Genomic DNA, 27620 nt, shown 5'->3' on the forward strand with positions numbered 1-27620 from the left:
AGCTTAGATAATTGTCAATAGGAACAAGTGGTGCACATATGTTACTGATTACGCTTTTATTAATGGAGTCTTATTAAATTAGCCCAGCTCTTTCAAAATAAGTTTTGTTTTATATAGTTAGATGCAATCTAAAATATGAATTTAAACTGTTCCTTATATGTATTCACGTAACCTCTTGCCCTCTATTGAAATCAGTTACTGTAGGGTTAAGCTGTTTTCTGGTGTTTCTTTCAGTGGCTGAATCACTGTAACCATCTCCATATCCCTGTGCGTGTGACCTTCATTCCTGTGCAACAGTTATAATATAATTATAAAGGCTATGAGGTCAAATAATATCAAATATAGTTGTGATAACCAGACCTATAACTTTTTTATGCATAAGAAATTAGAAAAAAATATCAAAGTTTTTTAGAATTCTTCCATGGTCCAAAGTGAGTTGCATGTTGTAATTTTACGAATTATTTATATGTATTTTTCTAAATCTCTGGCAATTTATCGTAATAAAGGGGTTCAAGATAAAAATTTAATTATGAATGGTAAAATTAGATCAACTGACAAGTGCATGAAACTTGTTAAGTCATAAAATGATATACTGAGTACACTATGAGCATGCATTAATGAAATATTTGTTATATATATTTTGCGATGCGCTTAATTCTGTTTAACGGTACCATATTCAGAACCATCCTAACAGATATATACGTTCAACTTATGTTTTCACTGTATTCGTTGTTCTAATGGAATTTGCTTTAAAAATAATTAAGTGTGGTAGTTCAGTTGTTTTTGTCACGTTTTGCCTTATATATTTTCTTTGTTGTGATTTGACTTATATTACTTTAAAAAAGAAAATATAACGTAATCTTTCTGTTTTATAATCATAGATTTTAAAGCATACGTAAAAAAAATCAAAGATATGTTAGTAAAAAAAACTTTACATCTCCGTTACATATTACACATGTATCATTCCTCGACCAATACCCGCCATCGGATCTTTGGCCCTCTAGTGGCTATTCGTATCACGTGCTGATTCTATAGAATTGTTGCTGTTTTTATTTAAATGAATCAGTGACGAATTGATACAGACATATCCAATTGGGTATTAAGTAAAGAAAGCCGTCACCTTTTAGTTTGAAGCCATGGCCGAATATATTTAGACACGCGGAATTTCATTGCACGACAGGTAAAATAATAACACATCGTAGCATTTTAGAAATGCCCGATCTAATTTTAGTCCAATGTAGACAAAATCAAATTTTTTTATTTACTTTGTAGCGTGCAGGTCAGTATAACGTTTCATATTTTCTAGACTGATAAATATTAGAGAGCCAGGAATCAATCAATCATATAGGAAATAGATAAAGCGCAACAACAAAATAATAATAAATCAAAATATCAGTACATCTTCTGGTAGAAACTCACTGTAATACAGCGTCACCAAGAGTCTCTGGTAGTCTCGGCTTATTAGTTTCCGGTAGTAAAAGAGAAAGAAGCCCCGCTATGATTGCAAAGATTCCAAAGATAGACATTGGGAGAATTCTCCCTATATCACCACTGACTATTTTGTTCTGTAAAATTACAAGAAAACGCAATGAGAAACAGCCTTAAACAAAACACAAAAAGAGCTATTAGGCTTAATGATAATATGTTACCTTTATCACATAAATTGTGCCATTTTACCTCAAAACATATTTTTGCATGAAATATGTCCCATTGACTTTTAGACGAGAAGGGACGTTATACTATTTCAACTAGAGTGTAATAATTTTTTTTCAGTTCATCGGAGATAAAACAAACTATACAGTAGTTGATATTTTCTGTTTATCTAACACGTTTCATATTGAAATCATACATGCAAACAACCAAAGCTAGTCTAATAGACAACAACTGATGAATTCCTATTCAGTGTGGACTTTTTCTGATGAAAAGGTATATATTCCCTAATTGAATATACGTCCATTTGTTAAAACTATTTAAAAAATATTTAAATTAATTATTGTAAATTTTACACCCAACACATAGCTGACACCTAGGCAAGTATGATATGACTATAGAAGTTAGAAACATGTACAAAGAAAGTACCAAATCAGGGATGTAAGGAGCAATAATTCCGCCGATGCACGCACATAAGTTTGCGATTCCAAGACCGGAGTTTCTTACGACGGTTGGGAACAGTTCTGTAGAATACAGGAAAAGTGTAGCAACAGCCATGGAGGAGCCTGTCATGCCTACGAAGGATAGCGAGAACGTAATCCATTCAATATCTGCCGATAAACAAAAGTAGGAATTATGCAAGAACGATTCAAATGCTATACAATTCAAACATAATATATGAATAACTTTATTCGGTTTAAAATTGACTCTTCGTTCCTTTGAACTATTTTCAATAACATCTTTGTAAACTCTCGTCTTAGAAAAGCTCTTACCAGAAGATCCATATTTTACAGGAAATATAGTAAGCAGTAAAGCAACTCCTCCCATAAAAAGGGAACCAACATAAACTGGCTTCCTGCCGACACCATTCAAAAGGGGAATGCACAATAGGAAGCCCACGATCTGAGCGATACTTGTCAGGTAGAAATTGAGGAAGACATCATCGCCAAGGTTACTGACGTTCCAGGAGAGCCCAAAAAACACCAAAGATACCACAAACCTATCAATGGCGATATTTTCATAACCTTAGCAACCTCTCCTTAAAAAACTCTGCGTAAAAATCAACAAAATTGTTTTCCATGAAAAGGAATTAGAGTTTTTGTTAACGATTTGTATCTATTTCTATCAAATTTAAGGAATTCCAAAAGTTCAAGCATTTTTGTGGTTTCTTTTTTTTAAATAATATCTCACCAATTGAAAAAAATCACAAAAGTGTTACATACAAGTCGAGGATAAGAACAAAAAGCAATGAACGATACTCTTTGTTTATCTCTTTGTGCCTCTTCATCTTCATCAGGCAGAATTGGTTCTTTAAATGATCTGTTGTTTCTTCGTGCGATCATCCTGAGAATGTTTTCTGCTCGTTTTCTTCTACCTTTGATGAATAGCCATCGAGTAGATTCTGGTACCAAACTTTTGAAAGGAAACGTTTCAGATAATTATAAATCCTTTGATTACAGTATCTATATCAAATTGAAATACTGAGTATATTTTCAAATGAATGCTTGTTTGGAATATAATGATTTGATAGTTATTTCATATTTTCATGGCATAAAAATATTAGTTACATTTTGTAAAAAAGAAATAAAATGGTTGGTAAAGCCAGGGATAGATTAAGATTTCTCCAGTCTCGAATAAGATAAGCCATTCCTGTCAACAACAACGCTCCAGTTCCCCAAAACAACTTGTACACCATTCCTGCCAACATCCTCATTCTGGGTTCGACCAACTCTAAGTCTATAAAACCAAAACGTTAGTGAAAGGCCCAATAAACAAAATGGTTCGTAAGTAGAAATAAAATGGATTGTTATCTTATTCTGTTGGCAGATAAATACGTACGCTTAATCACGTTGACTTACCCATAACATAGCAGGTATTTAACAAGCCTCCAACCGACACACCTGAGAAAATACGTGACACTGTGAATTCACTGAATTCGTTGACAAAAGACAGGGGAATGCTTGATCCAATATACAGTGCAATGCTTGCCATCAGAACAACTTTTCGACCAAATCTGCGAATCAAACAATTTCAGAGAAAAAAACTCGTCAAGTAATAAATTTCCTAAAGCCTAGCAGTAAAAAAAACATACTTGTCTGAAAATATTCCCATTCCTAGCGACCCGAGCGTAAATCCAGCCATATATGCTACAATGGCATGTGTGCGATACAGTTTCTTTTTGCATACCAGGTTTTTCTATAAACCAATAAATAAATACATACACGAAGATAAAACCGCTTAGTTTCTTTACTTCTGTATTGCTAATGCCACTGTTATCAAAAGAGATTTGTTCTTTTTTTTAAAATAATTTTCTATCTATATAGAATGCATTGTGTACGCTTTTATATGTGAAAAAAGGTCATTTGACTATGTAGTCATAGTAAATTGTTTTGAATGTTTTACATAAACTTACCTGCGTTACAAATGTGTTTTCAAACAATGCTGTATCATATTCCCAGCTTCTACATTCAGACGACGGCATGGTTAAATTATCCCAGTTTGAGCTTTCCGGCGAGTTGTAAACTTCATATAAAAACTCGCTTTTTATGTTGTAATACACTTTACATCTCGAGGACAGAAAATGGATATCCTGGGGCGCGTGTGTGGTATTTATAGAATTTAAACTGGAACACCTGTTTAGTAATCAATACATACCAGTTCAAAGTTGTAAAGTTGTCTAAATCTAATAATAATTACATTTTCAACTGTTTTTGCCTGTTATAACATTACGAATCAATTTTGAAGCCTATAGCCCAAAAATTTCTTAAAATGGGCGTGTCTTAAAGCATAACCGAGAAACGTTATTGCTTGCGCCGAACAGTAGTACATATCATGTGCTACATGAAAAATAGCGGTTTTAAAATGGTGTTTTAAAGTGTAAAAATTGGATATAATACAAATGTAAGTAATAAGGAATCATTCTTTGAATATTATGAAATGATAATTTCGGTCGAAGCGTGGTCAAATCTATCCCAAGGGCTTTATTGGATTTGACCACGCCCCGACCAAAATTATCACCTTATAATACACAAATAATGATTCATTATATCTTAGAAAAATACATCGTTTGCATAAAATGAATTGTTCATTCTAATTGTCATTTTTGATTTGTTCTCACCTTTGTTCGGTGAAATATTTGTGGCATTTTGCAATTGATGTCATAATTTATGTCAGAATACAAATAATAATTTCTTTTTTCTCGAGTGTTTGTTTCTATATTTGTTTACCTGTGGTCTGGGACATACAGAATAAAGACGGACAAGTACGTCTGCACTGCTGCAAACATTACAGGGAGAGTTTGTAGCACGTAGATTAACTTCTGGTAGCGACCACATGATCCTATCATCCGATACACGTCATCGTAGGTCATCCTGTTATTTGGTAAAAAAAATAAAATCTGGTCATAAATAGCAAAGCTAAAAAAAATTATACTGATACTTTGCCAAATCCTGATTTAGTGATTTAATTGTTGGTACATTGACCGATTATAGAGTGTAGCCAATGAAACATTAAAACTATTTTTAGACCTATTTAAGTATGGTGTTTCGGAGGCAATAACACTGTTGATAGATAAAAAACTTCTTCTTTCAAATTGGTTGTATTTGTGTAAATTTGTTGGTCTAAATACATCATAATTGAAATGACATTGATAAATATGATGTTTTACAACTTGATTAAATAACTGCATTCTACCCAAGATTTGCATGAGGTGTCGCTGTATGATAATTCCAATCTGTTTGCATGATACAAAGTAAAATAAAAAGAAGATTGCAATGCACTGGAGGGTCCTATCCGCGTATTATGGAAAAAAAAAATACTTTTTTTTTTTTACTAAACTATAATAAAGGCTTTATCGCAGATACAAGTGCATGAACAAAAAATGCCAACAAAGCTTTAATTTTGACTATCATTAAGATTCTTTTCTTTTATCATGTTTTGGCAATAAAATATCGCAAACGGTGCTGTTCAGTGCAAAAAAGTACAGGTACATTTTTTATTAAGGCTTATACATTTTTTAGTATTTGCAAGAAAAGGAAAAAAGGTAAACATTCCGTCGACGTATTAGAGGAGATATTTCAAAACAATGTAAAAAAAAAAAAAACGTCGATCTGGTTGTAATTCTACAAACCTATGCTTTTTATAGAATGGGATTACACAGTTTCCTTTATCATCTTAACTTTCGTTTCTGATAATGTCAACCATTCAGTTCCGTTTTGCCAACAATTCTAGATGTTGTTAATTTCCATTATCTCCTGGTTGTGATTTTTCATTATTAATTCAAACGAAAGTATATCATACTATATAACAATTTCTTACCTGTAAAAGCCTTCGCAGTTTAAAGCGCAAGAAATCGTAAAAACTGATGTAAAATAGGAAGAATGTTTGCCGGGTAACAAAGTAGGTTTGTCGTAACATTATATTTCATGGTTCATTTAGCTAAACCCGAAACTCAAAACTAAGATTATACATACAAAAGCTGATTCAAAATAAAAAAAAAAATGCTTGTTGGAAGAATTTTACGTCGCGTGCTTTGTGTAAAATTATATCATTATTATTCGGTATTGTTAAAGAATTTGCAAGCGGCTTAGTATTAATATTTCACTGTTACATTTATTCTAATTTATGAAACAAATCTGAACTTAAAATAATTTGATTAACTTTGAATTACTTTGGAATCACCATTGTATTAGAAAACTAAAATAATTTGATCAACTTTGAATTATTCTAGATCTGGAAACATTAAAAGTTTTTCTGATGTTTTACTATTTCATGCCAAACGTTGATCTAATAAAAGTTTCTGATACTTATGCATGTCAAACGTTGATCTCATAAAAAAAAGTTTCTGATTTTGTACTATAACCACAGGATAAATCTCTGCCATTCAGTCAACTGAATGTTAACTGAATGGTCTGGAAATGTGACTGAATGGCATATCTGTGCTATTCAGCCACCTTTCAGTTACCTTTCAGTCACATTTCAGTTGACTGAATGGCAGAGATTCATCCTGTGAACATTCAAATGTTGAACTTATTGATAGGCTTCTGATTTTGTACTATTGCATGTCAAACGTTGATCTTATAAATTAGTTCCTGATTTTGTAGTATTGCATTCCAAATTGTAATAAGTTTCTGATTTTGTACTATTGCATTCCAACGATGATCTTGTAATAAGCTTAAGAGTCCAAATTGTAATAAGTTTCTTATTTTGTACCATTGCAATCAAACGATGATCTAGAAATAAGATTAAGAGTTCTGATTTTGTATTGTTGCATGTCAAACGTTGATCCTATAAAAGAGTTTCTGATTTTGCACTATTGCATTCTTAATTGTGATAAGTTTCTGATTACGTACTTTTGCATTCCAAACGTTGATCTTGTAATAGAGTTCTGAGTTTGTACTATTAGATTCCAAACATTGGTCTTGTAATAAGTTTTTGATTTTGTACTATTGCATGACAACTGATCTTATAGGTAAAGTTTCTGATTTTATACTATTTCTTGCTAAATGTTGATCTTATAAATAAGATACTGATTTCAACCTTTTGCATTTTAAACTTGTATTAAGAGTTCTGATTTTGTACTATTGTATTCTAAAAGTTGATCTTGTAATACGTTTCTGATTTCGTACTGTTGCATGTCAAACGTTGCTTTGAGCTGTACTGTTACCATTTTCATTTGTGCTTGTCACTTTTCATGTGTCCTACAGTGTAAATCATCTTTACGGTATTAATAATGTAAAATATCAATTTTCGTTATGTAATTATTTAAATGTCTTATGATTCATAAATACGCATTTTTTCCCTTGTAACTCCAACAACCACAGTATCAGTTTTTTATGTCTATTGTAACACTCGCTGCTTTACACCCCCTATACAAGGCCACTATTCATGCTTCACCGCATTCAGGTATTTCATCACCCTAACAGGTTACATGTGCAGATACCCGATGGGCGTGGTCTTAATGACACGAGGGAGCGTAGCTCCTGAGTGTTGTTATGACCGCGCCCATCGGGTATCTGTACACAATCAACAATATTATATGGGGTAAGTTACTTGTACCATAGTTTACGATTATTCATTATATCTTATTAGTCCCCTACCGGTTTCACCGGAGGGGACTGTAGCTTTCCTTTGCGTCCGTCAGTCCGTCTGTCCGTCCGTCCGTCCGTCTGTCTGTCCCACTTTAGTTTTCCACACTTTTTTCCTTTATGCATTTGAGGAATAATATGAAACATGCTGAGCAGCTTCAAAATGTCAAACTAAAGATCAAGTTTACACTTTTGTAGCGTCTGATAGACATATTTTAAAAAATTGGAATATAAATAATTTTTTATATTCCAATTTTTTAATGTTCGGGTTCGTTATCGGGTTCGATGTGTACTGAATAAACGATAAACGAGGCCAGTATGTAGTCACTAATAATATCGTGCGTTACTTGTACCATTCCTTTTATCATTTCTAACAAACAAATAAATTCTGTAAAATAGTGTCAACCATTGTGTTGTAAAATTAATCGGCAGGGGTTTTTTTTGTATTATTACAATCGGGTTCGTTGTCGGGTTGGGCTGTTTAACTGTTTGGTTTGATTCGGGGTACAGAAGACGGTAAGAAATGATATTGTGCATAACAGTGCATTATTTTCACAAATTTTTACCAGCGAATACAGAATAGACTTGGCGAAATTACAGGAGATGAAATAAAGAGTATTATTTTACCTATTTTGTATATAATTTCTATATCAGCTATATAGTTTTAATTTCCTCTGTTCTTTTATCTCTGATTAAAGCATGACATCTCGTTTACAATAGCTCTGAAATAGTTGTGTGCTTGGAAGCTTTCATGGAATAATACAAACCGGTAGGGGACGTGTATTGCTTATGCAATACTCTCAGAATGCTTGTATAAATATACTTTTAAAAATTCTTCCCTTTCGGAGAATCAAATTGTCAACTTAACAGATTAACGACGAGAATATTACATGCTTTAGAACCTGTGCTCATAAACTTTGGCACATCTCTATATTTGGTCTCTAGCTTGTTATTATAGTTATATCGGGAGTGCACTTGCCTCTAAACAAAACGGTGCCAATGCGCTGGTCTTTATATATGTACAATGTACTTCATGATTTTCAAAAATGACTTTCTATCCCCGACAAAGATTAATTATTCTTCATTTAAAAAAAAAAAATCATAGTTTTAATGAATAGATCGACATTTCATTGTTATATTTTTATTTCATATTCATTCATTTTCCGACCTATAGTATTGATATTTGCTTTAAAGAATAAAATCTTTTAACACAATTTCATATGTACGAACCCTACATGCTTCTGTTTAAACAATTGAAATCAAATTTAAATTGATGAAGGTAATTAGTTTTTTAAATTCTTTTTTGATACTCTGTATCAATGTATGTTTTTTAAAAGTGGCTGAAAAATCATGTACATATATATTTTGACCAAAATCAATCAATAAGCAAAAAAAAAATTATTTGAGAAATGAATGTCGCGAAACCGTGAGTGGTTAATGTCAAATTCGATTGGCTACCGCTATCCATTCTGTTCACAAAACAAGTTTTCTATTCAAACACTTTCCTATCACGTGATTGACTTTCTATAAAACCGTTAAACAGGATACCTCTAGTTTATTTAACACGCGTTTATCTACTTGTCCGCACACATGGATAGGAATATTAATCTTTCTGACAAAGCCATTGCCGATATTGTTTTGTCTCGAGCTAAAATTGAGATTTATTCGACGAACTAAGTTAGTCGAGTCATTTATCCGTGTTGAGTTTTTGGCAATTTGATCTGTAGGAATCTCTTACTGTGGGGTATTATGGATGCGCTAAAAACAACTTTGTTGATGTTGTTACTCGAGATAGTGGGCGGAGTTAAAAAACAAAGTGTGGGGTATGTACATATAACCCACACTTTTAACAATAGAAAACTCGCCATGTTATGGTACAAGATAAAAAAACGAAACCAAACAACGTAAATCCAGGCAGAGACATACGTTAAAACCCCCCCGATCATTTAAAGAAATTTACCGCACTGTTATATCATCGCACATGCGCACAACCACACACTGTAGTAGATTGAGCAGTGAGAGCAGGGACTTAAGAAAACAGAGCGTTTTTAAAGAAACTGATATAACCGACGAAATTGTTACGTATGAATATTTACTTTGCATATTTTATACATTGTTAGATGAAGTGCAGGCGGGAAATACTATATAATGTAGACTTTATAAAAGCACTATATATGAATCACACTTTTCGACTACAACGTCAAGTAACAGATAGACAGCACTACATGTACAAGATAATGAGGATTTATTTATTGATTGCAGCTTTTAATATTTTCTTTCTTTTAAGCCTATACCTACAAAGTGAACGCAGTTTATGCATTGAGATGACCATACAATCTGAATGCATCAATCGGAAAACATCCGACCATAACTTCATCGTGCAGTGTCTGCATGTTTCCCAATAGCAGATCAGTAGCTGTCATGTTTTAAATTTTGAATTTACCGGGTGGCAGAAAATATAAAAAAAAACTAGATACGATCTCGTTACTAGTAATGAGTAGGTCTTCCTTGCGATTTCTGTTTTAAATCATACCATGAATAATCGATACAATTTCAGAATTAACCCCCCTAATTTAAGAGGCCAGCCCCTTTTTCTTGATTTCTTTGAAAAGGTTTTAAGAATACTAACATATATTGTTCTTACACTCATCTAAAATTGTTGATCACTTTTGAGATACAAATGATTGAATATTTTAGGAACCAGCCCTCTAGATCCCTTATGGAGACAAAAATTCGTGTTTTGATATATGGAATCAATTTAAATCATTAATTCAAACATTTTCTCTTCTATGATGTCTAACAAAATATTTCTGCTTCTCTAGATATATTGCATCAAAGTTGAAGTACTTTGGCCCCTAGAAGTGCCTTATTACGTAATAAATGGGCGTGGCAATATTTTCTAATATTGGTACGATCAACAACTTTGCTTCTGTAATGCATTACAAAATCTTTATCGTTTTTAAGTTATTTGTAATAGAGTGTTTTTTCCACTTATTTAAGGGGCCAGCCCCCCTTTTTTTTGATTTCTTTGAAAAGGTCTCAAGAATACTAACATATATTGTTCTTACACCCATTTAAATTTGTTGATAATTTTTGAGATACAAATGTTTGAATATTTTAGGGGCCAGCCCTCCAGATCCTTATTGGGGACATAATTTTGCTTTCTTATATGGAATCAATTTAAATCATTAATTCAAACATTTTCTATTCAATGATGGCTAACAAATACCTGTAATTTTTGACGACCCATTTTGTGCAGCTATAAACTCGGAAACCATAAGAGATATGAATATGAAATTTTCAGGATAAATAGACTAAATTTTGAAGTTGTGCAGGATGTAGTTGTTTTATGCCTGTTGCGCCATTTCTTGGAACTCGCCTGGGCACGAAAACTGGGTACGAAATTTCATTCCAAATTTTCACACGTTTTGATTTATATCTTTTTATCAGTTGACGACCACAAATCAAAGCAATCAATTATTTAAAAAAAGTGAGTAAAAATACGTTGAAAAAACATTGCACAAGAGGAATAGCCAATTTTCCAATATATGTTAAGGTTACAACAACTACTTGGAAGTCTACGAGACCAATTAGTGAAGTCAGTTGAGTTCTTCCTCTCAATGTAGCTTCACTTTCGATCGATCAAGAAATAATCCATGCAATGTTAACACCAAAAGTACAAAAAGACACCAAAGAACATATTAAAAGTGTTTTATTAAGGCGGATTGAGTTTGAGATGACATGCAATTAGTCCTTACTTTAGGATGCAATATAGAATGGTAGCCACAACGACGACAAACACAACTCCACCAGCAGAGAAGACGTAGATAAATGTCCTGTCTGAAACAAAGAAACAACCATAAACACAAATAAATTTGATTAGTTGATCAACACTTTGTGTTCCTTGCAAATATTCATACATGTACTTCGAAGTTGTGTACAATTTAAATGAGCGTGTGGCTCAAAGTTTAAATAAAGAAATTAAAAAAAAAATACATTGTAATATTAATTTTGCCATATATATATATATATATATATATATATATATATATATATATATATATATATATATATATATATATAAATCCAAGAAAAACCTCAGTGGTCGGTGAAATATATATAACACTTAAATAAATGAAAACACAAAGATCGAGTAAAACATAAGCGCTTTCATTTTCTTCAAATGTTTTACAATGCTGTATTGTAAAACATCTGAAGAAAATGAAAGCGCTTATGTTTTACTCGATCTTTGTATTTTCATTTATTTAAGTTTATATATATATATATATATATATATATATATATATATATATATATATATATATATATATATATATATATATATATATATATATATATATATAATACCACAGTGTTATGTTTCATATAAAGGAAATTATTAAATGAATGACATTTTATTCTGTATTCTCTCTCTATCTCTCTCTATCTATCTATATGCAAAACTTCTATTCCCTCTGGTTTATGTACAAAATGAATGCTGCTGTGATATTTATCCATCTTTTGACAAGACGACAGATCGAAACGTTTGCTTAACGATGGATCACTATCGACTTCAGTATTACTGACGAAATTTTCAGGTATATTCCCAGCTTCAGTGAACCCTTGAATGGTGGAGAAGATGGCATAGGCACCCCTGTTATTAATGACTTATCAATACTTTGTCGCACAACTCCGTCAATAAGTACAAACGTAGGATACGCCTCATGTTTAATCTGTTCTAACTATTCATTTACACAACTGAAGCTGATTTTTGTTTTCGATACTAACAGAAGTGTAATGCTTACCTGGCTGTTCGTCTTGTTCTGGGCACTTCTTTCCATCGAAGCCATATATTGGTTCGTCAGGAGGAGCGTATTTGATGCCCACTTTACCGTTCGGCCAGCGACTGAGATTTTCCTCAGTTTTATTGTTCTTTTCATTGAAAAAAATATTGTCAATTTGCTGCATAACTAGAAAGCTAAAATGATCTGTTAAAAAATTAAAGCTTTAAATATATTGTTAACTCTCATCCAAAAATGACTATTTAAAGTGCGTCAAATACAATTTGGAAAATTGAGAGAAGGGAACGGTACTTACAACAAATTCGACTTGCATCATTTTATTTTGATATTTGATAGTCAGTATGCTCTCAAATGTGCCATTTTCAGTCATGTCCAGGACTTGAAAGTTTAGATTTCTGTCTCCATGGTTATCTAAATTCACTTTTCCTGTCAATCCATTAACCTCCACTGTAAAGATTTTTTTGTTATGAAGTATAAAGAACATAATTATGTAAAAAGTAATCAACCGAAAATATACCTTAGTGTAAGCACGCTTTGTTTGACGACAAGAATCATTCACTCTGTGTTACTCGAGAAAAGTGTCACGCAGAAAAAAAAATGCCGAGCAAAACCTGCTGCGTTTGCAATTCAAAAACAACTATGGGAAATTGTACAATTGTGGGAGAAGTACTGCAAAATAGATCTAGTACATTATTCGGCAAAAAGCCTTTATCGAGGATTTTGTACGTTCGTTTCTAGGGTTTCCCCATAATACACCTTCCGAAATAATCGAAAATCACATAACTGTCTTTGCAAAAGAACTTTTTTTCTGACTGGGTAGATGATACAGCCGTTCTTGTAATGGACGGCATCTACATATATATATAGAGAAAAGTAGTCCTTAAACTCAACATTGAGATGCTTTTCAATGCATAAAGGTCGCCCACTCATTAAACCCATGATGGTCAATAGTAGGGATGGGTATATCGTAAGTGTTATGGGGCCATTTTTTGCAGATGGCAAAAGTTGCGATGCATACATGTTAAATAACATGTCAAATACGAATGCAGCAGGAATCGTAGATAAATAAAAATGATATATATATTCTTGATCGTCGGTTTCGCGATGCTGTTGAAACAATTTCAGTCTTTGGGTTTAAGTGTGCGATGCCAGCATTTCTAAACAAAATGATGAAACAGCATACCACAGAAGAAGCCAATAGCTCAAGCTTGTTACAAAAACTACGCTAGGTGGTAGAGTCTGTAAACAGTCGATTTAAACGTTTAAAGTTTCTTTCCAAACTTCTCTATAGATAATGAACTATAAAGCATCCTGGATGCTTCCAGTCCAGACAACGACGATGTTTTTCTTTTATTGATCCCTTCATATAATGAGTGCTATGCACAACAAACTGACAATTTAGTGTGTGTGGCCTTAAAGAACTGGAACGGAAATCGATTGTCTTTTGTTAGGACTAAAACCAATACCGGTCCAAAAGGTCAATTCAATTCTAATAGACAATTAATCCTTGCCGGTAGTTCGGAAACTTCTTATTTCTTGTTTATTGGTGATTTATTTGCATTGAAGAAACAATGGAGGTGTCACTTATTGTGGTCCATAAAATAATCGAGATAGCGAAAAATATTTGACACAAAGTAAAACATATAAATATTACCCATTGGATTTACTCTGTAAAACTTCCCAACACGTGGAAATACAAACACTAAGTTTTACGATAGTTTACCTTCGTCTGTGAGTGTTGTAGCTTTCAAGAACATGTACTCTCCGTCATGGGGATTTTTATTTTCTTTCAATATCTTATCTGCAAGAATTGCCCAAACCAGTGTAGCATCATAGAGGTACGGCGCATAGGCATCCGGCTAAAATATTATATGAAATTAGTCGGGACTCGTTGGAATTTGAATGGCAAAATGCAATTTTTTTAGCCTGTTTAAAGTGTTAATTGGTAAAAAAAATTATAACAAAAACTATACATTTATGTTTTTTGATATGATTAACGGTTAATCGACCAAACAAATTGGGATTAACCGAATTGCAATTCTGCAATCGGTTGCCATCAATAATAATTTATCTACATATACGTGTTTTACTCACGGGGATGTATTCTTCTGGCGGTTCTGGTAAATTCCAGTTTGGATCTGTGCTGGAAGTGAAATCTGATGCAATTTTTTTGAATAGATTCCAATGCGTTTTCTCTAAGGGTTTCATCATGACCTGCAATATGCGGCATACTATTTTTTCATCCACCATTTAACTGCAAAACTAAATCATTTTCAAAATATGCTCTCTTCGTTGAAATAAATGCATTAATAGATGACTTACATGAAAAACTGGTTCGAATGCATCCTTTGCTATACTATCATATGAATCATTTTTTCGCCATACCAAATCGGAAAACACATCTGTCTCCATCCTATCATATGTGTAAAGCTAGAAATGATAAGGTTGAATCATATAGCACTCAACGCTTAAAATTCAAAAAAAATTATGAAGAACTCGAAGGATCTTACAGTTCTATAAACATCGATTTCTTAAAAAACTTGAATAATATTCTATTACGTAAGAAATATAATTAGAATCAGCAAAAACTCTTGCTTACAAATGTGTGAGTCATCTTCATAGAAAATAAAGAAATCACAATTGTACACATAGAGAGCTACTTTTATTAAGTTGCGTTTGACATAATAAACAGTTAAGAAGTAAAACAACGTTTATCGTACAACATTACATTTAAATATAAGTAAACAGATTGATTATGGGTATATTTGGATCAATTGAACAATTCTAACAGTTTTTTTTTCAAAATGTGGAATAATTGAATAGATTAGTACATGTGTATAAATAATTTTAAAAAATCAAATACTTTCAAATAAATCGAGTTTACTTTTTTGGTTTTTTTTTATTTAAAAACTACAACAAACTAAAAATATGTATACAGTTTTAGATTTTGTAGTATTTTCATTATGAATAAAATATATTGCCTATATCATAGATATTTTGTTTTTATATACTGTATAATATTGAGTTACTTCATAACCACACATAAGTTCATAAAAAGCCACTTATTTTCAGAAGAAATAATTCCTCATATTTTATGTTTACATTTTACGAAATTTTTAAAATTAAAGAAGCCGTTACGCTTAATTCTTGTTTAAATGTTTCAAAATTTGAATGTAATAGTTTTGAAATGAATTTTGATGGCTAAATAAGAAGTAAAAATCTTACATCTCCATGAAAACAGAGAAAAGCATAGTCTCCATCACTCATTCCAAGTTTATGTGCTACCAGCATATATTTCCGCATATCCAACCAAGGTAGGGCCATAACAACAACTGTAAGAAAAACACACTGTGTGGAAAAATAATACCCGAGCCCACTAACAAATAGTCACATTTTAAGTGAACCTTTTTTAATAGTAATAATTGCAAATAAAGCTATAAAGTAATATTCAGAAAAGTTTGCAAGGTCATTATTATCTTTTACTAAGTCAATTGATTTAATTGCGTATTTTCGGTATTATATAAGTAAAGTACATTTAGTCTGAGGAGAACCGGTAAATTAGTTACGTATAATACAGAGTATATTGTGGTATTCTTTGTTAATTATGCATAAGATATAGAATAATGGCCTATGAAATTATTGTTCATTCCTTTCTAAATATACTTTGTAGTAAATCATTATGGAATTATTTAATCATGTTTTAAACAAAGAATAACTTAATTTTGATTTGTTTAGATTTAAAGAGAATTTTTTTTAAACAGTGTTAAGTTTAAGTGAATAAATTTTATGCACTTTATATCTAAATTGAAGGTAATTTGAAGGCGTTTATAAAAATTTAAACCAACATTTAGGAGGTCCACTGTTCTTATAAGTGATTATAAGGTGTGAAAGAATTATCATGACCATTTCCTTTCCTAGTCTGCTATTAATAGTGAACTTCATATGAAATCGAGAAAAAAAAGAGCGAGCTAGATTGAGGTCAGCAAGCGTTAGTTTTAAGTTTTTAGAGAAACATGCTTAAGGGTAGAGATCACGTTATGAAAAATTTATGCTGCTTGTTTACATGGTAGCATTACACGACTGGCAATATTTACTCCATTCTAAAAAGCCAATCTGAACAGAACATGAATTATTCAATACACAATTAAAGATTCACTCAACGAGTTGCTTGCAATCATCAGACTGGTCTTAGGTTTCAAACAAACTAATAATTAAAAACAACGTAATCATTGAATTCATCAAAGATAAATAACATTTAGTTAAGACTTTGGTTTCTAACGAATGTGGTTGCATCTTTATTGGAACACTCACAAATAATTTTTTTCAAATAGCAAATAAATCAAATTTATGTATCCTACAGCTAAAATTGAAAAAAATGCGTTCGAAAACAAAATTCAAAATAATTTCAAAATAACTTACTTCGCGAGTACTTTTTAATTTGACGGAAGATTTCCTCTATTTGTTTATCGCTCATGTCGTTGGACACCTTGAAAGAGTTGACAATGTTATACCAATTCATCGATGAATCCATGTTTTCGATAGATTTCTTCTCATATAAGGCCTCGGCCACTGCCCTGTATGGATCTCTCTTGTCATAAACCACAGAAAACTGTGACCATTTAAAGAGGGACTGCAGATGGAACATCACATTTGCTAAAAAAAGGACGACCAAATTCAGAAACATTTCTTTTGATAATATAATCTCATGTTTTTTAAAAAAAAATCTTATTTTCAAAAAAGAGTAAAAAATAACACTCACGAAATCGATTCAATGGTCCTAAAAACCGCACTAAAGTTGAGTACATTTTCTTGTCTTGAAATTCTTCTTCTTGTGACACCCACCCAAACACTGGGGTTTTCCATTGCGAGGCCAGGAGAGCAACTCCTTTCATCCCTAAAACAGATATGTCACTAAATGTCATGGACATTTTACCTAAATTTGCATCATTTTCGGACAAGTATCGGTATATTTTTCAACTTTTTATGCAAAGCAAATCTGTAAGATACAGTTAGACTTTTTGAAAAATTTGACTATTTGTAATGAATGTCTAGAAATAAATAGCATTGCATTGAGATAAAAACTTGAATTGTCGAGTAATCACATATCAATTGGTTGAAAACCAAAGGGTATCTATTAAGATATGATCCCGAATCAGCAAATTTTACATCCAAATTGAACTTTTTGAGACATTTGATCGCGTAAATTTCATTGCTTTTCTTAAAATGTAAAATATATTCTCTATAATAGCATAAGTATCACGTTGCAAGCGAAACAGCTTCCAGGGGTTGTTTAAGTTCTTTCATATTCTTATATTTATTTATAATATGCAAATTATGGACTAAATATACGCGTATTGGCCCTATTCAAATATTAAAGTGATTAAATATACTTTAAAAGTTTTTATAGGATGCTTGGTTCAAGGACCATAAAAACTATCATATCATTGAGAAGTTCATGCTATCTTTAAAATATCTTTGTTGTCTCTATTGCATCTGTAAAATATGCAAGGAATGCCCTGATTCATCAACACCATGCACTAACAAAATTGTATGCAATTAGATAGATTTCAATGAATAGATACATTTTTATTTTTCCATCTACTGAGTACTCTGTCCCTATTCTTTAGGGACGCTGGATGGTCAAAAAATTAACCATCAGGTCTACCAGAAACTTTCAGATATGATTTGTTTACCTACAATTGATTATTTAGTAAAGAAAAATCTAAATATGGGTATTTTCCGGTATTTTTATAATGATGTTTTTCTCTAAAGTATAAAATCATTTCCGTCTAAAAAAAAAATGGCCATGACCACCGGTCCCTCTTAAGAGATCCGATTTTGATGATACTGAAAAAAGCGAATCATATTGTCGCGGTTTATGTGTTTTTTTCTGCAATGCTTGTACCCTTCATTTATCCATAAACTACCCATAGAAAGTATTTATTGCTGAAATCATCGATGTGAGTGAATTGTTAGGCTGATACATATTCAATAAAATATCATTCAGCTGCATAACAACTCAAATGCGTTTGAAAAGGAACGAATAAAACTTTTATATCATCAATTTCAAATCTATGACATCTGATATAATGCGTATTATTTATTTTGAAGTATCTGTGAAGACCAAACAAGGACATATGATCCACAAGTTTACTTTTGAAAGTGTAAAAAAATATATAGGAATTACTCTTATTCCTGCTTAAATTTCTTGCTATGAGAGTTTTGATATATGTACCTTTATTTCATTGTTTAATTATTTAGAATTTGTCTTTTTTTTTTATCCAAATAAGTAAACAAAAGATGAAGTTGGTATCATTAAAAAAAACTGCTATCGTTGCCTTTCATGATCACATTTAAATTCAAAATTAAATTAACCTTAGCTTAAACTCAAGGAATTAATAATTTATAACCGGAAATAAAACAATAAACTAAGATAGCAATTGAAAAAAACCCACCGACAATTTGTCGCTACGTACGCAGAATTTATATGTTGCTGACAAATAATACATAATAGGCAACCTTATCATTACAGTTTCTGGTGAAAACATGAACTTGACTATTATATAGATTAGTGTGTTACGTTTAGTGCTTATCAGATTGTAGTGGAACCAATAATAAACATCCATTATTTGAATATGCATACACACACCTCACAGCCTACTCAATATTCAGGGTCATGAACCCTGGGGAGCATTCATTATTGTCCCCAAGAGAGACAACTCTTGAAAACGTGCATTAACTATAGTCCGTTTCTTAATCTTATTAAAATAAATAAATTGAGAAAAGTTTTCAAAGTATTTTAATTATAAATAATACATATAACAATGAGTAAAAGGCATGAAAAAGGCATGAAAGAAGTACATTTATTTATCAAATATAGTAGGCTGGTACATGTACCTGGTGAATATTAAATGTATATTGCTTGTAGGTACATGTATAAATCTACACAACTACATTCAATTAATACACTGTGTTATGTGAACTGAAAAAAAAATACACAGGTTGTAAGAGATCTTTTTTAAAATGAATTTTCTTAAAATGAAAAATAAATTAATGAAATTGCATATGTCATTCTAAAAAACTCATTATACTAATAGACACGAAGTTCAACATTAATAACGTGATACATTAGATGGATAGGATATAATGTACAGCAATTTAAGATTTAGATGTCATTTTTCATATGAAAGGTAATTAAAACTCCATACCATTTAAACAATGAAAAGGTTGCAGAACGCCTATTTGTATCTAGTTGAATATAATGAAAATAAATGAATGACCTTGTATACATCATTTTAAGAAAAAAAGTAATATTATAAACATGATGTTCAAGAAACTAAAGTGATATATTATAGGAATCAATAGGATATACTGTACAGCAATTTTAATTATATATTGGATTTGTTTCCAAACATTGGAATAAAGGAAAAAAACCTTTTATAACTTATTTAGATTAAATAATATTCTTAAAAAATATTAATATTTGTATTTCATGGCTAAAACTGAATATTTTTCTGTCAATTTCTTCTGTTCATGAACAAGACCTATACTTTTATCAGACACTTTTATATATATTATGTCCATTTCCCATTGTAACTAAGTATTTTTGTTCTGTTTGTATACAAAAGAGTATATTAAAGGGACTTAGACACAATTTGAGCTTAAAATTTAAAATTTCATATTTCCATTTTCAATATTTAGAATGGTTGATATGGGTATTTTTAATGCTTTGTCAAAATTTGAAAGTCAAATACTGAGTTAAAAGAAAGATTAAGAATTAAATATTCTTTGTTTTGTAAACAAAGCGCGAGTCTTGTTAATATTTACATATGTGTTTTATTGGTGTAAGTTTCATTCAAATGTTGCTTTTTTCTATTAATAATATCATTTATGATCACATCGAATCAGTTTACCTTCTTTTCTACGAATCATTTTCTCAAAGAAGTGGTAATTTCATACTTTATATCATTTGTAAACAAACATAAGACTCGAGCTTTGTTTACATAACTAAATTCTTACCCTGTATCTCTCTTATAACTTGACTTCTAACATTCAAATTATGGTCAATTATTCAAAATGTGCAAGTAAATCATTTTATGCATAAAGAAATTGAAAACAAAATTTTGATCTAAAATCGTGTCCAAGTCCCTTTAAAAAAAACTTGTATAAAATAGTAAGGCTAAATTCCAATTTGAAAAAAAATAGCTGTTTCCAAAAATGTTACATGTATATGAATATGTTATATAAAAACATATGTTAGATGGATGGGTAGGAAAAATACAAATTAAGTGCACTCGATAAAAAGTTTGCTGGTATTCATTATGTGAACACAATTCATCCAGTAACATTCATTGTTATACGTTCATGTTAGATACTGAAATCTGATTGGTTAAGAGGCAGTTCATAATCCTTTCTATTACCCTCAGCGTTAGCAATGCACTTAGCAACGGGTAACATTAAAAATTGTTACATGCGCGAAAATTATGCGCATACGGTTAGCTGTAGAATTCACATTATTCCTATATAAAAGCAGTAAAATTTTCTTAAAAATTAAGACATTCAGTATAACAAAATAAAAAGTGCCTGTTTGGGAGGATAATAGTTGAAATTGACACCCCTCGTAAAAACCATTGTCAACCTCTGCTTTGCGTCGGTTGACAATGGTTTTCTCGGGGTGTCAATTTCAACTGTTACCCTCCCAAACAGGCACTATTTATGTAAAGTTATGCAACATATTAAAATAAGAATGTTATAAATGATGTGTAAAGAACAAATTCTTCTGTGGTTGGCTCCATAAATCTTGAAAAGATGGTGTGAGTTGGCAAAAAGGCAGAATAAGGTTCCATTCTAATCCTCATGCATTCCATTCAAGAAATATTCATGAATGTCATGGTCTGGAAACTAAAATAGAATAAACATAAAGTGTTAAGAGATTTACATGTAATTTTTGCAAACATTGTGCACTCATCAAATACTTACATGTATATATTCAATGAAGTTATTTATGGAATGTGCAATTAATTACAATGTAATCTTTTCTAATATTGTACATACATGTATTACATCATTTTGCCACTAATTTTAAACCCAGCTGACAGTTTCTTTTTGTTATATATACAGCGTCAAAAGATAGTTGCATCATGTGCATGTACTTTCAGTAATTTTAAAAGCCATAAAAACATTTCAGTACTACAAAACACTTTAAATTTGTCAAATAATTTTACAAATGAAATATGTACTACTATACCAGTAAGTCACAAGTGATATATACTTTTTAAAGCAGTACAATGTATCATTTATATGACAACATCAGGAAACCTGGCTCAATCAATTCTGCACACACATGATAAATGTAATGAATGTGTAACTTCAATGGTGTAACTTCAAAGATATTTAGATATCCAGTGGACAGAAAGATATTAAATATATTGAACAAAGATCAAAGTCATAAACACTTATGTAACACTTATGTAACATATGATTGTCTGTATGAGTTTCAACTATCAACATTCTATGTACACCAAAATATGATTGCGTCAATAACAAAAACTAATCTGAAAAACATATTTCCAGCGTAAGAAATTCATGGGATTTCTGCAAATCCCATTTTCTCAGAGAGTGTAAAACACATCTTTTCAAGTTTGTAATATTTTCTAACTCCTGGTATTCCTTTCAGAGGTTCCCGCCCCTTAAAATACAGATAATCAAGCAGATTTGCAACAAGATGCCCATATAAACCTTTCCCTTTTACACAAGACATTGTAGCTATTTAGATGAACTCGCTTGGCTTTCAATCAGCTTAAACCAAATATATCTACATATGGAAGACAAGTTGTAAGTTTATTACATGACAAAGAAGTACCTTCTTGGCTTCAGCAGACATGACTGGGTCATTAGCAATATCAAATTGACAACATTTTCTATATTCCCGATCTTCAGATCATCTGGAAGCCGCAGGTAAATCTGTAGATTAGAAGAAAAAAGATACACTAGCTACATGTATCATTACAAAGCTAAATGCTGTCATTATCAAAACAAAAGGGTGTGTCCTAGATTACACTTTTATATGGGCACATGCAGTATCTGAGACATGGTCAAAACATTACCATGATAACAGCTATAACAACTCATTAAGTGGGAAATGGCATATAACTATAAAATTTGTTATGGCTTTTCATACTCTCTCTCTCTCTCTCTCTCTCTCTCTCTCTCTCTCTCTCTCTCTCTCTCTCTCTCTGATCTCTCTCTCTCTGATCTCTCTCAACATCTTTGTCAGCAATATTTCTAGTGCAATGTGGCATTATTGAAATATATATATGGTTCATGGAAGCAAGGCAATCAATAACAAATACATGTACACTGTAATTACTCTCTCTCTCTCTCTCTCTATCTCTCTCTCATACTCTCAATTGTATAATGTTATATTTACATAACAAATGCAGACCCTTGAATCATAAACACTCTCATCGTTAATAGATAAATAAGACATAAAGTTAACAGTTTGAATTAGATACAGATATCAAAACCACATGTACAGTGTACATTGTACGTGTCGAGGAAATTCTGTATGGAAATGACTGAAAGCATGATTGACACAAACTCAATATTCTAGGAAAAACATACAATATTTTTTTAACGTATGCTACGTAACAATATGTGTAAAAACTGACTATAATACACCTGCATACACATTTCATACTAAAACATGTCTTTCAAGTCACATTTCACAACGACCAATAATTATCGACATTTTTGTAACATTTGTACTAGACTTAATGCATTGTAGGCTTTTAAAAGAGTTTTTGAGTAGTTTAACAATGTAAGTAAGTATGTTCTTACCGACGAATGACTACTCCTTAGCACGTTTTAGATTGTTGACAAAATCGAGGATTGCTGTTCAGACTGTTTCATGCTGAACAAAATTTAACGAGATAAGGCTAATCACCCCAAACTTCGACTTCACATTAATAAACAATTATTCTGCAACTTTAAATAATTTAAAAGCTAGCCAATATAAGAAACAAAAACTTTTACTTACTTTTTCCATTTAAACTCCCCTCTCGATTTTCACGAGTATTAGACTGGTCTCGTTAAAATCCCGAGATATACGAAGTTTTGACTTTCTCGGGTATTTTCATTCTTTCGTGAATATAAAAACCAGAAAGGTTCCGATTATGCTAATAAGGCTGTGAGGTGTGTACAGGTGACTCTGCATTCCTTCGGGCTATTTGACTGTTAAGCCTGTGGGCATTAGCATACAAGACTTTTTGTTTTTGCTGCATTGTATGAATATGTACATATATGCATGAAATACGTTCATTTGCATACTCTGTGGTGTTTAAGTTGTGTTGAAATAATTAGAAAGACAATTTAATCAAAATACAAAAAATCAATGTGATTAAAAACAGATGGAAACATTAAATAAATTGTTTAGACAGATAATGACCAATTTTTGTGAGAAAATAAAAGAATATGTGTCAAATTGGTAAAGTATGTACACATATTTCGAAATTTCTGGTGGTAAACGACAGAATTTCACAATTCAAAGATAAATTTAATTTATATCTGAAAGAAAAGGAAGTATAATTTGATGTACTGTTTTCTGATTTATCAAAGGCCTGAAGTTTGTACCTACCGACTGAACATGGCGGACCGAGAAAGAGGTGCGGATCAAACTTGGATTTAGCGTCCACGGCAGCGGCTAATGCACTCTTTGCGTTGCAGTCTGTATCGTACCATCGGACTCTGATAGAGAAAAATAATACGTATTAAAAACGTTAAATTCAATAATCAATAAAAAGTGACTGTTGTGAACTGATTCAATTATACATTGCAATGTTTGGATATTCCTCCCTGCCACAACAAAAAACATTTTAAAATGAATATCAATGTATATGCATTTCATTTAAACTTAACGAAATGCTTTGTGAATTTATTTACTAGCACAATGTACTTTCAGTTAATATCTTAATAAATAAATTTAACATCAGTTATAATCTGGTTTTATCTGGTTTTATAGAATCTTGTGTCCCATGTCTTGTTTGGATGATTGATAATCAAAATACACCTATGCATTATACAAGAGACCAACGACGTCTTCCATACAAGTAAACTGTCAACATATTTATGTTTACAATAATAATTACATAACAAACCAAATCTTAAATACAATTAATAATTTCGGGATGTTTACTTTCACGTTCTGCAAGATGTTTTTGCCATCATTCCCATAATCAAAAGTTATTATTTTCAGTTATTGTGGTATAGTAAAGACAAGAACTAGGAACATATACTGGTCAATGCATTGAGATTAGTCGAATTTCTCTCATAGCCATCTTACTTTCTCTTAGGTTATTGGATATGGTCATTATTTAAACTTAAATGTCAAAAATTATTTTTTATTTAAAAAATAAATAATTGTTTAAGTAAGGTTCTTAAGGTAAAAGAATTAGAATCTTAATATCATCAGCCACATTTGAAAGAGGACATCCTGAGCTCACTTTTTAAATAAAAAATACTGAATAGAAAATAACTTATTTTTACCAAAAATTAAATGTGACAAAAGCTAAAAACACTTTTAATTGACTTAAAAATAAGATAAACGATTGATTTCTAAACGATGATCTTATACAACCTAAGAAATGGCGGTCTCTGTGCTGCGTATCTTGCTTGTTATATTTGAATTGTTAATATATAAAGAGCGATCCAGAAGAAAAATCTTGAAGAGCATTGTAAACAATAAATTGAAAAAGAAAGAAGAAAACTAGAAAATCCGCAGATTAAATCATGTCTCTTTTGATAAGATTCATGAAATAGAAGTATTTTTATTCCTTTGATAACATTGGGTGATAACGAACTTTGTTCGCAATCAGTGTTCAAAAGTCTGTATGCATAGTTTACTGTAGTCTATGATACGCATGTATTACTAACAATGTCGTGAATGTTGTCACCAGAATCATTATGATTTACCCCCTAGTATTATTAATTAATCATTAAAACGGCGATATCAATAGAATATTCAGAGTAACATGTGTCATGACCTAAAACAAATTTATCAAATCCAAACAAAATAATTCGGGTTTTTTTCTTATTACACACAAATCAAAAATAAATTAAAACAGAATTTCTTATCATTTACTTAACATTATGACTTTTTATTGAAATTTCGATAAAGGTCTCTATAAAAGTATATTACTATAGAACCAAGAACACGTAAGACCAACTCTTAAAAGATTATTTGTTTGTCCTTCCTTGACCGACTGACAAAAACTTTTTCGACAATTTTTTTAAAAACAATATCAGCATTTTTTTTTATTTCGCGCAACTTGAAAAAGATTTAGTTCTTAACTTATAGACCGCTAGTTAAAAAAACATAGAGCAGGGAGAAGGCAAGCATCTATTTATTTTCAAGTAATCCCAAAGGCAGGTTATTGGTAGCAATATAGAAAAACTATACTAAAGCTATGTGCTTTAATATATTTAAAGGAGTTATCCTAATCTTGATGTTGCTATGCGTATGTATTAGGTATTGTGATGTTTATCGTTTGGTTTATCTGCCCCACTCAATTAGACTCTAATCAGCTGATTAAGCCGTAATTGACGATGCATGGATGTGTACGGTGTGTGTTTTCCATAGCCCCGGGCCACCGTGCAGTCTGATTAATGCCTTCGTGAACATGACATGGTCCAACTAATTAACATGTCACCTGCAAGCCTATTGTACAAAACAGAAGTGTAAGGTTGTTTGCGAACTAAAAAAGAAGACATTTCTAATCGAATATCTCTTCTTGTATTTACTTTCTACAACGAAAGAAGAATATAAAAGTGATGTGTATTTATATCTATATTTGTTTTTCGGTACATGTGTAACGCTAATTTTGTTGCGTTCTTTTTTTAAGCTGAAAACCTATTGAATTTACAAATGTTAAGGATGAGGACAATATGAAATTCCTTTTGCTATTTACGTGCAAAAAATGATCGCATTAAATATACGTTGAAGGAATGGGGGGGGGGGGGGGTCCAGGTCTTGCCTACCACCATCCACATGTGCTATAATTGATGTATGTATATGGAGGGATACAAACTTTGCACTGCGTGACAGTGCCTACGAATCAAAGAACTCGTAAAACATATAAAGGTTTTTAGCATATATACACGTCGTCATGTTTTACTTAATCTGCATTGTTTTGCCTTTGTCATGCGTTTTGGAAGGTTTTCGATGAAATGAAAATTTATTGCAGAAATGGTAGATGAAATTATAATATGAATTGCAAATTAAGTTGACATTTCGTGAGAAATGTGTTAATGCTTTCACTCTCTTATTTTGTTTGACAGTTTCATTTTAGAAAAAAAAATTAATCTAAAAAATGTATGTAGAATAAAAGCTAAAGTAAGCTAATTTTATCAATTTATGATAATTTTCTTCACTTTACCCTCAGAATGAATTTCAAATATATCGACCAAGAGAAGTTACAAGAAAATATAGGTATTTAATGTTCACTGCTTCGTCAACTATTCAATAACAGAAAACTTATCATATATATAATTTTTTATATTAAGTAGGTAAATATAACTTATTCATTAGTCCCTAAAGCATTTTTCTAAATACCCTACCTTTTAATTCCAACATTATTTTTTATTCCGTGTATGATAATAAGAAGACATCTTAATTCCTATCTACTTACTTTATGGTAGAGTTGTGGAGAGACTGGATTCGGTTTGTGGGATTCGTACGTATAGCAGAAAGGGCGATTTTTAATGCCCCAACACTAGAGTATGCACTAAGGTTATAATATTCTTTTTTCGGAGCCATCCATGCTATTCGGAACTCGGTTTTTGTAGAAAATACGAAAATAAAACACATTCCATATATCAGGAAGAATGACCACATCACCATAGGTAAACGCCATTGTAAAATCATCATGGTTCACTTCCAAATGTTGACTATGTCAACTTCAGACAGTGAGAAAGTAACTTTCCATATTGTCTTTTTGTAACGTCATGCCAGAGTGCACCAATAAAATATTGTTTAACATATTTGTCTTAGTATCTGTTCATGCATCATTTGGAGAGCGCTTTTCAC

General features: G+C 31.5%; 1 protein-coding gene and 1 long non-coding RNA gene across 6 annotated transcripts; both read right to left on the minus strand.

Moving 5' to 3' along the window:
* LOC128186180 (uncharacterized) lies at nt 1–27548 on the minus strand. Of its 5 annotated transcripts, none has more exons than XM_052855944.1 (21): nt 27223–27544; nt 24174–24283; nt 17298–17432; nt 16958–17191; nt 15764–15870; nt 14861–14968; nt 14633–14752; nt 14262–14397; nt 12834–12985; nt 12542–12668; nt 11495–11576; nt 4878–5021; nt 4064–4283; nt 3743–3846; nt 3510–3664; nt 3219–3387; nt 2842–3063; nt 2424–2650; nt 2080–2225; nt 1420–1565; nt 1–286 (listed from the first exon to the last, which is right to left on the minus strand). In XM_052855944.1, exons 1-21 carry the CDS (start codon nt 27459–27461, stop codon nt 196–198), a joined length of 3174 nt encoding a protein of 1057 aa, XP_052711904.1. In that variant the 5' UTR covers nt 27462–27544; the 3' UTR covers nt 1–195. The 5 variants fall into 5 exon arrangements, with proteins under 5 accessions (XP_052711904.1, XP_052711903.1, XP_052711902.1 ...); XM_052855943.1 differs by having other exon boundaries at nt 2080–2261; XM_052855942.1 differs by having other exon boundaries at nt 2080–2650; nt 27223–27545.
* On the minus strand, nt 19320–23752 carry LOC128186227 (uncharacterized). The gene is made up of 3 exons (XR_008243909.1): nt 23378–23752; nt 22401–22501; nt 19320–21439 (listed from the first exon to the last, which is right to left on the minus strand). It is a non-coding gene; the product is annotated as an uncharacterized LOC128186227 (long non-coding RNA).
* Nucleotides 27549–27620: the final 72 nt, after the last annotated feature.

The sequence above is a fragment of the Crassostrea angulata genome, chromosome 5, assembly GCF_025612915.1.
Source record: "Crassostrea angulata isolate pt1a10 chromosome 5, ASM2561291v2, whole genome shotgun sequence".
Classification (NCBI taxonomy): domain Eukaryota; kingdom Metazoa; phylum Mollusca; class Bivalvia; order Ostreida; family Ostreidae; genus Magallana; species Magallana angulata.